The sequence below is a fragment of the Pipistrellus hanaki genome (assembly GCF_964339955.1).
Source record: "Pipistrellus hanaki genome assembly, chromosome: 6".
Taxonomy (NCBI): domain Eukaryota; kingdom Metazoa; phylum Chordata; class Mammalia; order Chiroptera; family Vespertilionidae; genus Pipistrellus; species Pipistrellus hanaki.
Genome location: NC_140508.1, coordinates 76920045 through 76937309, shown reverse-complemented (window position 1 = coordinate 76937309; position 17265 = coordinate 76920045). Strand labels below are relative to the sequence as shown.

The 17265-nt window shown below is 40.7% G+C and overlaps 1 protein-coding gene across 1 annotated transcript in view; it reads left to right on the top strand.

The window, feature by feature from the left end:
- PIK3C3 (phosphatidylinositol 3-kinase catalytic subunit type 3) overlaps positions 1-14159 on the top strand; it is a 69082-nt gene extending 54923 nt beyond the window's left edge. The window contains exons 22-25 of the mRNA XM_084888390.1: positions 5060-5228; positions 5511-5601; positions 6668-6793; positions 7882-14159. Of these exons, the coding sequence (XP_084744516.1) occupies positions 5060-5228; positions 5511-5601; positions 6668-6793; positions 7882-7896 (401 nt within the window). The 3' untranslated portion in view covers positions 7897-14159. The remainder of the gene's footprint in view (positions 1-5059; positions 5229-5510; positions 5602-6667; positions 6794-7881) is intronic.
- The last annotated feature ends 3106 nt before the right edge of the window (positions 14160-17265 follow it).

Sequence of the window (17265 nt, the reverse complement as noted above, 5' to 3'; positions counted from 1 at the left end):
CTTTTGGAGACTTGATCCTAATACATTGTTCTATTCTGTAAATCTAGATGACAGAAAGGGTTAGCCTGAGAAGTTTAGGATTGTGTGGAGGAAGATACATCACTGTATATAGAGAATTTAAAAATCTTTACAATGGTAATTTTGGAAAAAAAAAAAAAAAGTGAAATATAGTCTCAGTTACTGATTTCCAAGAAACCCCATGCTTTTCATTTGGTTTCAGATAACTTTGGGACTTACCAACTTATCATAGCTTGGTTGACATTTCTTCATCTTGTGCAGCAGAGGGCGCTGTGTATCCACCATAAAAGTAAAGCACTGTCAGTTCCTTTGTCAGTGTCTTGCCATGTGCTCAACTATAACCTTGTTATATTGAAGCAAATTTGGGAGTGAGTTGTGTTTCACTTATTAATGCATTAATATAGCATTATTTGAACAACAGATGTTAAAATTTAAGTGTGATATGGGAAAAAGCAAGTGGATTTTTTTAAGTTGATATCCTTTGAGGAAGCTTTAAGTTTATTCAGAGTAATCATTTGTGACAGGACTCAAATGAAACATGATTTGGATTTATTCCAACTCTGAAGAAAGGCTTATTTTTATATTTGAGAATCTGAAGGGATGAAAAAGGACCACTATAGTTGAAAAACCTGTTCATTGTTTATAGTATACAAACTTTATAATAGAATTAGCATATAGAATTAATATGTAAATAACTGAAAAACATTAACAAATGAAAACAAGGAGCTAAGTGAGTAGTACCAGAGAAGTTAGTTGTTAAGTTCCAAAGGTGGCCCTTCTAATCTGGATTTACACATTTCTAGACTGAGGAATAGTGGCTTTTTTGTCTGCCTTGACACTTCAATGTAATACCCTTTGAGCCTCTGTCAGAAAGCTCAACGTAAAGAAAAATAGTTATTGTCAACCTAATTGTAATTTTTAAAAACATATTTCCTATCCTGATCTTATTTATTATTCTTTAATTTTATGTGAAATTGATTCATTTTGTTTTTTAATTCTTAGGGTTAGTCTTACATTGCATTAGTTAATATGTCAGGCTCAAAGTCGGATTATTTGAGTTTAAATTGCCTTTGTACCATTTTGTGGCTAAGGGGAAGTTACCTAACATAGCTGTGACTTGGACTTTTCTTCTGAATGTGTAAATAATAGAACACTCTCCTGGTAGAGTTGTGAGGGTTGAATTAGATACATATAATTCTTAAGGTTGGCTAGCTTTTATGGTTTTGTTTGCTTTACCATCAGGAAAGAATGCTTTCCATTCTTTTACTTATATAGCTGATATTTGGAATCATAATCTATAATAATAAAAGCATAATATGCTAATTAGACTGGAGGGCCAGACAGCAGAACAGTGGAACAACCGCCTGGACAGCCGCTGCGGCTGCGCCTACTAGGGCCAAGCCCCTTGCACGAATTTCATGCATCAGGCCTCTAGTTTTAGAGATAAGGAAATAATTAACTTCCTTCAAAAATTCCTTTTTACCACTCTAAATTTCAAACATTTTAAAGTTACCGACTTCTAAATTCTCTTTATTTTAGTAGCATAGAAAATTATAGAAGAGAACAGTCAGTTTGCTCACTGACTTAATGCTATCCTTTCTGTGTTTTAAGGTAAAGCTTGATATTTAAAAAATATACTATATTCATTTGTCTTGTTTTTTCTCCTCAAGACATAATTCAGTTTATGATATTCAGAATCTTCTGATATGGAAAGAACATAGTTACTATTCAAATAGTGGTGCCTCCTCAGCTGTTTGTATTTAAGTTAGTTGGTTTGGTAGATTAAGTATGTTGCAAAACCTAAAACTACAGACTTATTTTCTCAATATGCTTGTTTATTTTCTGGGAAATAAGAGAAAGGGCTATAAAAACTTTTATGTATTTAGTAAGCACCCGGTAAGTGCTTTTAGAATGAATAGATGAACTAGGGTTTTGTGGGTGTTTTTTTAATGTCATTTTTATCCATTTCTAGGGTTTCCAGGAAAATCTGTTTCCTGTCTAAACTTTCATTGTAAACTCTGAACATACTATTACCTACCAATTTGATTGGTTTTCCTCAATACAAAACAGAGCCAGGCCCATAAGACCTTCACTTTTTTGCCATAAATTCTGTTTTAGACTTTAGTTATTTAAATGAGAAGGAATTATCTTCATGTGAATATTTTTCTTTTTAGACACTATTTAAAATCTGATCTTTTGAGTGTTTCTTGAATATTTAGTCTTAAGAAGTCTAATGTTTACTGAAATCTTATCATAAAGAAAATATTAATGGTTGCTGTGTGTTTTTTTAATTAGACAAAATGGAAATTTAAAAACTCTATTAAATATTATTAATTTCAGTAGTATCCATTCTCTTTAATCCAAGATCTGCAAATGTCTTGAACTATACTTTTAGAAATAAGTTCTTGTCACTTATGCAGATAACAGGAAAATTTAATTAACTCCTCTTACCCCTTGTATATAGGAGATAATTACAGTCAACATTCAGTTTGTTTTATGTACACTTTACCTCCTGACTATTTAAGGTAATAGCTTTGAGTAATCTTCCTGAATTTCCTAATTAAACTTTTAATTTTATGAAGTGTATTTTTAAAATCCTTACAAGTTTCCTTTACAGGTATAAACTTTAAAAGAGCCATTCATTCCCTTTGCTATTTAAGAGGTACATTTTCTTGAAGCATTAATAGCTTCTTTTCAAAATACATGACTCTGTGAACTTGCAAAGCATAATAATGGTTTCATTGTTAGATACTGAATCTTTTATGCCTTATAATTAAGCAGTAATCCTGTTCCTTGAGAGTTTTCTTGGAAGAAGAATAGAAATACACCCTTCATTTGAAAGCAGCGAGGCATAGTTGACATTGGAATTCCAATAATGCCTGTAATGAAATGAAGAAAAGTGGGACTGGGTTTCCTATTAAAAGCAGAGAGCACATTAAATAAACCATGTATGATGGCTGACAGCTTTTGATACTGGGATGTCGTGATTCATTAAGGGTGCCAGTTTTGAATCAAAGCTGGTCAGATAGGTTATCTGCTCAAGTGCTGAGTACCATTAAGAATTATACTCATAACAAAACAAAGCATCACTTTCATAATTAAATAAACCAAGGAAATTTTAGCTATACCTGTACAAATAAGGGTAGAATGGTGTTTGTCTAACAAAGCAGAAAATAGATAGTAACTCCAGAATGAGAATAAAGCACAAAATGAAGTGTTTGCTTAGTTGGACAGAGGCTATATACAGAGTAGGCGGGGCAAAAGTAGGTTTGCAGTTGTGGTTATATGAAATAGAGTTTATTGTATTATGATTTATTAATCATTGTATTATTTTCCGTATGAACGACTAGAAACCCACCTTTTCCCTTTCTCTGTATTTAGTTGAAGGTAGTAAAATCCTTAACAGAAGTTGATCATGGACTTTCACCAAATTCTAGACAATTCAAAGATAGCCTCGTCCCTTGAATCTTAAGAGATCAGGAGATGCCTCTGTTTTTATTTTGTTCTTCAGGTTCAATTTGTAGGTGAGGTCATATGGTATTTGTCGTTCTCTGACTGGCTTATTTCATATAACATCATAATCTCCAGATCTATCCATGCTGTCACAAAATAAAAACAGAGGCATGGATACATGGAACAGACACATTTATTATACACTAGAGGCACGGTGCATGACATTTGTGCATTGGGAGGGGGGTCCCTCAGTCTGGCCTGCTCCCTCTCACAATCCAGGACCGCTCAGGAGGATGTCTGCCTGCAGCAGAGGTGAGAGAGGCTCCTGCCACCATCCCTGCACTCACCAACCGTGAGTCCAGCTTCTGGCTGAGCACCACTCCCCCTGTGGGAGCACACTGACCGCCAGAGGGCAGCTCCTGTGGTCAGTGTGTGTCATAGTGACCAGTCATTCTGTTGTTTGGTCAATTTGCATATTAGGCTTTTATTATATAGAACCTTCATGGAAACGAAGATAAGAAATTTTAAAACAAAACAACCCATTATAAGAACTTTCAGATTTCTAGAACAAAATTTCTCACATCAACAATATTATTGAAAGTTGTCTAAGCTGTAAATGTAAAATTGAGCTGACTTTGGTTAAATAAATGCAAAATAGCCACATTGAATCTCCATTATCTCAGGTTTTAAAACTATAACAAAAATAAAGGAAACAAATTTTTTATTATGATACTCTTAATGGTTCTTTAACAGTCTAATGTGGAGAAGAAAGATAAGTAAATAAATAATGTTAATATACACCACGCTGAAATATTGGAAAAGAAATAGTAGCATCCCTGCCTTATACAACTTGTAAATCACAGCATGTTTATGAATTCTGTGGTGAAGCATGCTCTAAAGCAGTGGACTACTGGTAGTCTGTGAGGTCCGAAAGGTTGGCGACCACTGCTCTCCAGTGAATGATCCTATTACATACCCGGTCTGTGAGTTCAGATGGCTGCCCCAGGCTTGTCTCCGTGGGCAGTACAGCTGTATTAAGCTCTTGGCCGATATGAACACTGTGCATGGTTTCTTAGTCTGCAGGTAATGAGTGACACAGATTATCTGGAAATGTTTCAGCTAACAGTATAATGTGAAATATAAGGTTTTTTTTGGCAGGGGATTGTGGATTCGCCCTAGAAATACTTAAAATAAACGGTCTTCTGCTGTATGAAGGGTAGCTCGCTTAAACGTTAGCATGAGAAACTTGCTACAAGATACTATTTATATTAACATCTTAAAGAAGTTGTTCAGGCTTTGCTAACTGGATTATGGAGATCTAAAAGTAGGAATTAAATTTTTAATATTACTGCGGGGTGATTTTAAGCATAATTTTAGCTGGATGAATGTGAGTTTAATGAACTAAGATATGCTCCGAAGGCTACTCCCAAGCCTGGGATTCGAGAGTCATCAATGCAATAGACTTTGTCATGAACTGATAGTGATAGTCTTTATGAAGAGAAACCACTTTACTGAATGTATGACATAATCCACTTCCTGGTACCTTAAGATAATTTTGGAAACAAATGTGTTTCTTATCACCACCTAGGCAAACTCTTCCACATAGACTTTGGCTATATCTTGGGTCGGGATCCGAAGCCTCTCCCTCCTCCAATGAAGCTGAATAAAGAGATGGTGGAAGGCATGGGGGGCACGCAGAGCGAGCAGTACCAGGAGTTCCGGAAGCAGTGCTACACGGCTTTCCTCCACCTGCGAAGGTAAGCGGGTGTGCTCAGCGGAGAGAATTTTGCTAAACTCATTTCATAGACCAAGAAAAATAGAGCTGTTCAAACATCTACTTTAGAAAGTTCCTTTTCCCGTTTCCACTTACTTGCCTTTTTTTCTTCCTTCGCCTTCTCTGGTAAGGCTGCTAGTCTTACTCGGCTGTGGCAGCAGTGATTGTTATAGAGATCCAGGTACCACTGTTTCTAGGAGTGTTTTTTATATGAGCAGAACTGCAAAATTCTAACGAATTGCTATTTTTTCCCAATCACCCTTAGGTATTCTAATCTAATTTTGAACTTATTTTCCTTGATGGTGGATGCAAACATTCCAGATATTGCTCTTGAACCAGACAAAACTGTGAAAAAGGTAATTTCTATACATCCTCGCACATCGCAGTCTACTTTTCATATATGAAAGATTTAACAACCCATCTCCCCTGTTTTCTCGGCCCCTACAATCTTAAGTAATAAATTTTAAGACATAGACCTTATGGATAATTTTCTGCGTATTCCATAATACAGCAGCCTCTCAGCTCTGCCCCCTCCCAGTTCATACCCACAGTCACAAGAATAGGTCACTGTATTTGGAGAGAAAGCTTTCTACTGCAGCCCTTACTCTCTGTCCTAAATAGTTTCGCTCTTCTTTAATATCCTAATAGGATACCTGGTTCCTGGGACTCCCAGGCTAAGCATGCTAGGCTCAGAAGCAAAATATTCCAATAGCATTTAGGAGAAATCAACCATTGTTTGTCCTTCCCACTCATACCCATGGTCACAGGGGTTTCTACTGTATCAGGAGGGCAGAGACCTGCTTTTTCTCTCAGCCTGCAAAGAGAACACAGGAAAGCCCGTAGATGAACAGTTATTCCAAGCTCTTACTATGAGTTTCAGCAAGAGATAAAAGGAAGGATAATAGATTTGAAGATTTTTATTCTAATCAATATCTGACTCTTTATTCATGAAGAAGGAGGGGTGTGTATGTAAAGTACTTTATTTACCCAAAAATAACACAAGATGATCTTAAATATCACTATGATTATCAGTATTCAGCTTCAAAGAAAGATAGTATAGCTTTTTTAACTTGAATTATAAACTTTCTAAAGGGCACTAGCAGTGTCAGTGATGGAATTTCTCTGGTGGTGGAAAATAGTAATTGGCACCAAGAGCCCTGAGTTCTGACATAACTGGTCCTTTCTTCCTCTCTTTCTAAAAACCAATCAATCAATTAAAAGATCTTTTTAAAGAGCATATAGCAAAAACAGTAAACTTCCACCCTCAAATGAACAGTTTTCAGAATTCCTTATAAGTCACAAATTATTTCTTTGGTGTAGAAATAGCTCATGCTGCATTGTATTGTCTATATCCGTTTAAGTATCTTGGAAATACGCCCGGTTCTCTTTGTTTTCAGAACACTAACAGACTGTGCCTTGCAGGTGCAGGATAAATTCCGCCTGGACCTGTCGGACGAGGAGGCGGTGCATTACATGCAGAGTCTGATTGATGAGAGCGTCCACGCCCTGTTTGCTGCGGTGGTGGAGCAGATTCACAAGTTTGCCCAGGTCCGTGCCCCGAGGAAAGTGTGCTTCTCCCGCTTCTCCGCCTGCTGCCCCGATTCCTCATGGAGCCACACTCCTCATGCCAGCTCCTGTCTCTTCTGGGATGTTTTGGGGGGTCAAGCCTTTTTGGATATCTCACCGATAATCTGATGTGAACATGTTTCATGTACAGTTAACTCTCAAGCATCCCACTTAGATTTTCTTTCATTCTGTAGTGGAATGTCAACATGGTGTTTTTGTCCCTTGTGGTCAGTGATGATTATAAGCCCTTCTTGCAAATGATTTTGGGTTTAGTGGAAGCCGTGGTAGCTGAGACTTAACACTTGTTAAGTTTTGGTGAATGGTGAAGTCTTAGGAAAGGATTTCGAGGCTGAGAAAAGCAATGCATACCACACACTGAAAAGGTGTACCCGAAGATGTTAGCAACATTTTTCATACAAATGTCTGATGAGGGGAGACCTCTCCGTACTAGCTGATGCTGATAAGCCTCAGATTTAAAACCCGTTTTAATTATGGATTTCATAATGATGATTAAGAATATGGTTAGCAAACAGAAAAAGTAGGCCTCTTTCCTCTCCACCCTCACATGCCTCTGCTTGTGAACTCCTTCCTGACTTCTAATTTTCCAAGCTCAAAGCCTGTCTGCTTGGACTTCCCCCTCACCCAGTATCCACTGTGTCATCAAAGTTTATTTGGGTCTTTAATCATTTCTTTATTTTTCCTTTTCTATAATTTCGGAGTTGAAGGGAAAGAGAGAGAGAGAAGCATCAATGATGAGAGAGAATCATTTATTGGCTGCCTCCTGCACAACCCCCCTTTCCCCATGGGGGATTGAGCCCACATGTGCCCTGACCAAGAATAGAACCATGACCTCCTGGTTCATAGGTCGGCCCCCAACCACTGAACCATGCTACAGAAGACTGTTTTTTTAAAGGACTAGAATGAGCTAAGGGTATTTTTTTTTTTCCTTAAAAAGAACACGTTTATCTCGTTCTAAGCATCTTATAAATCTATAACTATTGTTTATCTTTCTGTGTGAACATTGAAGCTAATTATTTTCCTTTTTTTCTTTGTGTTGTTAATTTTTATAGTACTGGAGAAAATGAAACTGGGTTTGGTCCCCCAAGAAACAACCTGTGTATAATGAAGACTTGGAAGTAACAAGCAAGCAAGAATGTTTAATCTTCCAGATGCTGTATATCCTAAATGTTACATGATGTCTGAATCCCTTGGATGGCAGTGCTTAAATATGTTCTTGAAGGTTTTTGTTTTAAAATATTGTATGTATTTATTTTTAAATGTACACATTTTAATAACCTAGGACATGAGAGGCTAATTCTAGGCTCATGTACATATATGTAAGAGTTTGAGAAGAATTTTATGCTCTGTAACTAGAGGCCCAGTGCACACATTCATGCACTGGGCAGGGGGGGAGGGTCCCTCAGCCCAGCCTGTGCCTTTTCACAGTCTGGGGCCCCTTACTCCTTACTGCCTGCCTGCAGCAGAGGCAGGAGATGCTCCTGTCACCACCGCTGTGCTCACCAGCCATGAGCCAGCTGAGCGGCACTCCCCCTGTGGGAGTGCACTGACCACCAAGGGGCAGCTCCTGTGTTGAGCATCTGCCTCCTGGTGGTCAGTGTGCGTCATAGCAACTGGTCATTCCACCCTTCTTTTGATTTGCATATTAGTCTTTTATTGTATAGAATAGTAAAACACTATAGTCTTTGAGTTTGAAATGTCCTTTTTTTTCCGTCATCACATCAGGAAGGCAGTTATATGAATTTGGATTGTCTGAGTTTAGAAGTTTTTTTTGTTTTGTTTTGTCTATCCCTTCTTCCCTTCTGCCCACAGTATTTGTTTTTGCCTAATTCACGATATTTAAAGATTTGCATGTTATGGTTCATTCTTTTACAGTTCATTTTAAATAGGACATTCATTTCCCCTTATAAATATTGGTTTTGGGTTGTTATTTTTTAAACTATAGTTCCCAGTTGTCCTAGGTCAGTGGTCAGCAAACTCTTTAGTCGGCAGAGCCAAATATCAACAGTATAACAATTGAAACTTCTTTTGAGAGCCAAATTTTTTAAAGTTAAACTTCTTCTAATGCCACTTCTTCAAAATAGACTCCCCCAGGCTGTAGTATTTGGAAGAGCCACACTCAAGGGGCCAAGAGCCACATGTGGCTCTCATGCCTCAGTTTGCCGGCCATGGTCCTAGGTTGTAAATACTTAAAGTAGGATATGAAAATGTAGCCAAAAGGTAACCTGAAGCAGCCTTTGGTATGGAGCCCAAGATATCTTTACATATACATTTAAGCATAAACTATCTTTCTGAAGTAAATCTTGTTTGATTCAGCTTAGTTTTTAGATGACTTTTGAAATAGCTTCCCTAGCCAAAACCTGTGTGGCTCAGTGGATAGAGCATCGGCCTGTGGACTGAAGGGTCCCGGGTTCGATTCTGGTCAAGTGCATGTACCTTGGTTGTGGGTACATCCCCAGTAGGGGGTGTGCAGGAGGCAGCTGATTCTCTCTCATCAGTGTTTCCAGCTCTCTATCCCTCTCTCTTCCTCTCTGTAAAAAAATCAATAAAATATATTTTTTTAAAAATTAAATAGCTCCCCTAGAACTGTTAATATATCTTCTCTGATTTTAACCAAGTGATTTTTTTGTCTTTAAGACTAGAAATCCACTAATCCATCTAGCTTTTTTGCCTCATGCAACTTTGAGAAAAAGGAATAAACAAAAAATGAGAAGAACAATGCAGTAATAATCCTTGCAAATTAACATGTGCATAGTATGTGACTTTGTTTTGGAAGGAAAAAAAGGAAAAGAATAGTTCATGCTCTTGGTGCTAAATAAATATTAAATATCAAATGACAGAGGAGATTAAGAAGGTTTACTTAAGACACCGTTTCAGAGAATGCTATTAATTATAATGTTTATTCGCCCCTAAATTCTCATCTGTGAATTTGTCTCTAGAGTGAGGTTACCAGCTAGAAAGGAAGCATGTAATTAGGAGACATTCTAGAGGCACATGGTCTGTGCTTTTTATAAAGTACACGTGCAGGTTAGAGACATGCTAAAGATGAGAAGTCCTTGGCATAGATTCATATGAAAGTTTATGCCCAAACTGATAGGCAAGCTCCATTCTCTCTCTCTCTCCTTTTTATTGCTTTACATATCTAAATCATTTTTGTTGCCTACAAGCTTTTAACTTAATTCTATTCTTGTTTTAGTCCTATTTCTATTGGCATCTTCTCCAAAATTTTCTCAAAACAACCCTGTTAAAAGTGGCCTCTCCAACCTTCTGAATTCTTGTAATTCTTTACTTACAGCTTTTTAATTGGCACTTAGTAAAGTGGGGTATATTTATTAAATATGCATCTCCTTTAGAGGAGATAAGTGAGAGGACAGAGGAAAGAGGATGTTGGTTAAAGGGATGACTTTTTTTTTTTTTTTTAAACACAATAAAAGAGCTATAAGATGATGGTCATGAGTCAAAAGAAGGAAGAATAGCACTGCAAAGAGTCTGTAACTAACGGAGTGAAAGCTCCCTGGTGAGAAGGCATGCCATCTCTGAGACAGACTTTTGTTGGAGATAGGAAGGTGAGTTCTGGATCACCATCCATCCACCTTCTCTCCTGTAGACCTCTCCCTTACTGCCTGGGATATCGTTTCTGACCCTTCAAACCTTGGGAGACTAGGAGGGAGGAGAGTACGCAGCCTGGAAAGTCAAAACCTGAGAAGCAATGCCCGGACCTAGCTGTAATGTTCTGGCCACTAAGTTTGAGGCTCTTTCTGGAGCGTGCCTGCTTGGGTGGGCTTTTAGAGGCCCCCGAAGGGACTACCAGTGACCAGTGACTCTCTCTGGTCAGCTGTCCTGCCCACAGTCCTCCTCTTTGGCAGTTTATTTCAAGAACACTCCATCCTCCCTGGCAGTTTTTTTGTGTGGGATTTTACTTAGTTCTAGTCCAGCTCTCTCTCCTGTATTGGCCACCTCTAGTCTATGAAAAATGCTTAAGCATTTTTTGCCCCGCCAAAGCAGTGACTCTGTCTTACTCTTCCTCCAAAGTCATACACTGACTACCTCTTGTCCTCCGAGTTTCCTAGACTGGAGCAAGACACCAGTCCCCTGAGCACTCTCCTTACACATAGGACCCAGAGAGACTTTACCTGTCGTTTCAGCTCCTTAAAACTTAGTTCTAGGCCTGGGTTAGGAGAAGCCGGACCACAGGAGAAGCTGACTGAGAAACACAGCTGGGCTCAGAATCTCTTCAAATCTCCAATCCTGAGTAAATGTCCTTGAACTAAGGACATTTCTTCTCTCCCCTTTTCCTGTGTAGTTCCCCTGAGCAAGCCACTCCAGAGACCCACTAGACACGTAAAATGAGGATAATAATAGTCCCTACCTCATAGTGTCGTGTGAAGGTTAAATGAGTTAATGCACGTAAAGCACTTACAACAGATCCTGGCACATCGTAATTGCCATGTAAGTATCAGCTATTATCGTAATTACAGTGCCACTCAGATGAACCCTCTGCTTCATCCCTCTGGTTCTGTGGGCTTGAGGCAGAGGGGTGGAGGTGGAGGTGGGAGGAACAAAGAACATCAGTCTTGAACAGGTGACTTGGGACAGTAGTGGGCGACTTCAGTACTTCAGCTTTATTAACTGGACAGGAAGTAGCTAATTAAAAACAGCATTATTGAAATTTCGTTGAGCGAGGTTTCATGAAGATGAAAGGCTGAATTGTCAGAGTGAAATATTCAAATTATGCATTCTCTGGATTTAAAGAAGCATTGAAGCCTTGTTCAATATATACAGTAATCTTGTATCAGTGAACTAGGAAAAAAATTTAAAATCCTGGTTTATGCCTTAAACAGTGTCTAAATGACTTGACTGAAGCCCAGTAGGAATGAGCATGCCAACCCATTAGCCAGGGCAGTCATGTCTGCCTGTCAGCAGTTGAGTTTGCCCAGGTGAGGCCCTGAGTTGCTATTGTGTGGTGTCTACCGAAACGTGTAGAGTGTGCATACACAGCCCAGATAAAGCCTGGCAGTGAGGCCTCATCCCATGTCACTAAATGTGGGACTCGCCTACATGCGTTCACCCATTCAGCAAAAGTCCCACCGTGTTTTAGGGTTCCCGTGTTTTCTAACTTTATAAAATGAACACACTCTTGATAATCACATAAAAGACCCCTCCAACCTAAACAAAGAAGCCCTGTGCTCAGTGTTTACCTGGTTTGAGTGTTCCTTCTACTCATTTCATGCCTGGGTTTCCCTCGGCTCCTGCTGGCTTCCTGTCCCAGAGCCTCACAGGCCAGTTCCTCCTTTACATGCTCCTCCAGACCCTGCTGGCTGGGCCTCCTCTCTCCCAATGGCTGCATGTAAAACATGGATGTTCTGCACGTTTTCATTTAGCCTCATCGATCCCATCGATGTCTTGTCAGATATGCTGGGGCCTAAGGCCTCATCAGCCACACAAGACAGATCAGAGATGGGCCCTCTGGTCTTTTGACCCTAATTATTATTTATTTTTATTCTGATTCTCTCTAGGCATTATAGAATTATGTGGGGGAGGAGAGAAAGAAGGAGACAAGAGGGAGCTAGAGGTCAGTGCTCACAGAATCAAAAGCACAAAAGAACTGCAAATTGGGACCTCTCTCCACAGGCACCTTCCTTTCAGAAAGTCAGTGCAAAACCATCTATCATCTCCCAGGGACTTGTAGCTCAGGGCTGGCCCGTCCACAGGAGGCCTGCCCAGGCAGTCACTTGTCAGGTCAATCCTAGGGCCACCTTTGTGCAGACATCCTGCTTTCCCTGCCTGGGCCCCCCCACTGCTTTCAGGGATTCTACATCTCATTTATTAAGGAGACAAAAATGAATGGTGGATGGAGCACGGAGGAAAGCAGGAGATCTCCCTGGGCTGCTGCTACAGGGATGGACTCTTGCTTGGCAAATGTTTAACCAGGTTTTTGTTATTTTAAACTAGAGGCCCGGTGCATGAAATGAGTGCACAGGTGTAGTCTCTAGGCCTGGCCGTGATCAAAGCATGAGTGTCTGGTGTGGAAGGGCAGGTACCAGCTGACCTCTGGCCCTGGACCCCTAAGCCCCCCTCACCTGAGTCATGGCGTCCTAATCCCCACACAGAGATGTGGTGAGTGCACACCAGGCCGGCAGAACACTCTCTCCCGGCCAGCCTCGCAGACCTGCTCCTGTGCAAACCCACGGGGTGCCCCACCGGCCCCTGCGGTCCTGGTGGCTGCAGCCTGACTCACCCTGAAGAGGATGCATGAGCACTGGGCGGGCTCCTTGCGGGCACCTAGCACCTGAGTGTGGGGACTACCCCAGGCCTGAGCCCTGGTGTTCCGGGGGAGGGTAACAGGGGCAGTGAGAGCCAGCTTGGTGGACACCCTGCATTCTCACCACACCTCCACCCCTGTCACCTCTGCCCCTGGGTAACCAGTGAGAGGTCACAGCCTCCTGCTAGGTGCTGTGGGATCTTGGTCCCTGCCACCCACCCCCAGTTCCCCGCCCTGACTTCCCTGTCCCAGCCCAGGGCCTGGTTGCTGTCTGCAGGGTGATAGATCTGGACCAGGCCCCCACCTGGGAGCCAGGCAGTAGCCTTGTCCCCCACCACCATTGCTGGTCACCATCTGTGGAGTGATTGGCGGGTTGATAAGGCCTCCACTCCCACCCACCTTGGCCTGGCACTACCCACTTACCTGCTCTACCATCCCTCCACAGTCCCACGCTCGTCAGGGCCCATTGGAGCTGGCAGTGCCTCCACTGCTGCCCACTGCCAGCACCGAGTCGCTGACACCCAACATGTCCTGCGCCACTTTCTGGTGGTCAGCGCACATCATAGCGAGGGGTCAAACTCCCGGTCTAGGGGACAATTTACATATTAGGCTTTTATTATGTAGGATTTTGTTTGCGGGGTTTTTTTTGGGTTTTTTTTTTTGCCGTTGTTAATGAACACATCCAGAATACTCTTTGATAATTCTGATAATCTGTTGGTTTTTAAATTTCAAATATTGGAGGTTCCTTCAATATTGGAGCATGGTTTGTACCTGAAGGTGGATGGGCGTTGGGGAGTCTATGAATAATAGATGCAATTTGTAACCATCTGTGGAACTGAAAATAAAATAGATTGAGTGCATGTGTGTAAAAACTCTATCTTCATCCTGTATTTAGAAGTTAGTTTTAGCTGAAGGTTGGTGCCTTTATCTGACCTGTCAACATTATAGATGTTACTGTAATATTTATAAACATATTTGCATACCTTTTATCAGATGGGTGCTCTTAGTTGATTTGGTATTCCAGCTTCTGTTTTGAAAATAAATCAGTATTTGAAATGAAGATGAAAAGCTCAGGGGATTTTTTTCATGCAAGGCCTAGGTTTTGCTTGCACTTGAGATGTGTGACCTTTTGGGGTCAATGCTGGGTATAGGTAGTTAGTGAAATAGGAGCCATCCCTTCTCTCTCTTTTGTTACCTCCAGGTTACAGGACTACACTGTATCCTAATCCTCTGTGCTCTGCTGTCACCTATAATAGTTATCATGTAAAATGCATCTTCCCCTGTTGAGTTCTAAATGGACATTTGTTAAGACTTAAGAATCTAAGATTTAAAGAAACGGAGTTCTTAAGAATTTCTACAATAAAAGCAAACCTGGCTGAAAAAGTGCTTTTGCATATATAACCTCATTTTGATTTTTCATTCTAAACTACAAAAGTTCTATTTGATCAGAAGGACCAGTTTTATTATGTATATTTCACAGGTGATAAAAAGTGATATTCAGTGAGGTATGTATGGGATTTAAAGCCACAGGAAGCCTTAGTTCATTTATCTCACCTGAATTTCTTGCCCCCCTGATACAGCACTATCTTCTCCAATGATGGAGTTTCGGGCAGAGGATAGAAGAGGGAGAGAGGATTTTGATGGAGAACCACTCAGACCCTGTGGGTGACCTCTTCTATACCTCTCCTTGAGGAAGAATGTAGAGCAGAACCCACTCATAGTCAGGAAAATCCAGTTTTAACCCAGCTCTGCAGCACGCTGGCTGTGTGATCTCTGCAAAGTATTCAGCCCAGTTTCACAATCTGTAAAATGGAAAAGCACTGAAGAACTGTGAGACTTTGAGATGTGCACACAATGTCCCTGGCTTATAACGAATAACCAACACTTGATATTGCTGATTATCAACACCTCACACTTGCTTTCTCCTTCCTGGGCACAAGAAAGGCTCAAATAAGAGGACAGTTCAGGCTATCCATACATACAAGTGTTTACACACAAGTTGGTTTGGGGTTAAAAAAAGAAAACTGGTCTAATTTAGATAAGCAACGATTTTTCTTTCTATTATGAAATAGCTAATTGAATCCTCCCAGTTCTAAGTGGAGATAAAGTCACATTAAGTTCTCGCCTTGGCTGCCTAATAACGTCCATCCAGAGGACTCATTTGGGGGATTAGGAAACAAAGTTATGCTGGAGGAATTAATAGGCCACACTTCCCAGACACAAGTGGGCTTCAGGCTCTCGCCTTATCTTCAGAAAACGAAATTTTTGTGACTTGCAAGGGAGGATGGAATGTGGAAGGAGGCTTTGTTTGCTGAAGTTACACTTCTTGGCCTCCAAAGTCTCCTGCCCCATAAGCCAGTCCTGGAAAAGGGGCAGCTGGGACTTCAGCAATGTCAGAAATAAGACCAGTGTCCAGCGTCTTCCTTGCATGTTGTAGGTGGGTGTGGTTCAGCATTCAGGTCAGATTACAGCCTGGCCGTGGGCACAGGAGAGAACAGCACCCCGCAGCAGGAGCCACAAGAGCCAGGTGCCCTGGAGCCAGAACAGAGAGGGAAGAACTTGCAGTTTTGGAAGCTTTTTGGCAAAGCTTTGTAAATGGCCTGCCTATATTATTTGGTCTTTCACTCCTTTCCTGTTAAATAACCAGCTTATTACAATGGGATCAGAAGCATTGATATCTGAGAATTTTTTCTTTGCAAGCTAACAAGTTGGTCAGCCAGCTTGTCATTGTTCAAGTATTTGTTATTGAGGGCTGTCTATGTACCAGGCTCTGCTGATGCTGTCATGAGTTGGCTAATTAATTCCATGCTACAGTGAAGTGTGAAGGCCACTGAGCCAGGGTCACATAGGCCGTTAGTGGCAGGGGTTGTACTGAAAGGTCTTCAGGTTCCTTATAACCTCACTAAAATAAGAAAAGTGTATCTTGGATGTGGTTCTTCTTCATATACTCAGAGAAGGGAGGATTGGCTGTCCATGGGATGAGCAACTGAGAAGCAGGGGCAGGAAAGGTGGGGGGGAAATTCACATTTTATAGTCACCATTTAAGTCACTATTTATACAAAGGGTGCTTGGGGAAAGCTATAAAATAATTAATAGCACAAGGGAGGAACATTTCTACTTCAATTGTCTGCATTTAAGTAACACTTTGCATATCTGTTCAAGGTTTCAGATGTGGTCTTGAATATGAATGAGAGTGAGAAACAAGACCCAGAGGCTAGGAAAGGCAATTAGTGGGCCTCAGACAGGGCACCGCAATCCCTGTGGGGTCCTGGGTGGGACCTTGTTGCCAAGCCTGGGAGAAGCCCAAGTCTGCTTTTGTCTCTTTTTACTGAGGATGGCGTCCCCTCCATGGACTCCTCTGAGTTTTACCAGTGATGGCATCTGAGCTGGACCCATAATTTTCCTTTGTAATTGGCTCGTGTGGGCCACAGATCATAGAAAGGTCCTAGGCAGTCACGTCATACATTTTCAGAAGCACCACAAAGGTTAACATATGCCACAGTTCTAGCAGGATAGAAAACCAATAGTTTTCCGCCAAACGTATCTAAATTCACAGGACCTTGAGGGTTCTGCTTTCTGTTAGTATCAAAGCAAAAATTAACTTTCATCTTTCCAGCAAAACCAAGAATTAATAATAAAGACCCTGAGACTCTGCCTTACTTCATATATATAGACCTTTTTTTCTTTTTCTTTTTTTTTTTTTAACTCAAGAGCTGAGAATGTACTGGCACTGTAATGCCCAGTTTTATGCCGGAGACTGCTGATGCTGAGTTAAGTGACTTTTCTGAAACCATCCAGTAATGCTAGTAAAAACTGAAACTAGAAACCTAGAAACAAAAACAAAGTGCTGCCACTAGATGGCGCTGCCCACTAAGCTAGAGCTTTGGGGCCCTGCCCACTGTCCACAAAGCTGGTTTTCTAGTTCAGAAGCCTGGAAGTTTTTCCTTCTAAATAACTAAAAGAAGAAAGCCTTATCTTATGGCCTAGAATCTTTTTAACTTCTCTCTGCTCAACCATATTTTAGAGTCATTAGTATCATTGTGCAAATCTTAACACACGTTAGAGGCAACATTTTAAAAGTAACTTTCTGAAGATTGGACCTTTTGTAAGACTTTGATTTACATGATTCAAAATAGAGATAGGTATTAAGAAAGAACTTTAACATCCTAGACAA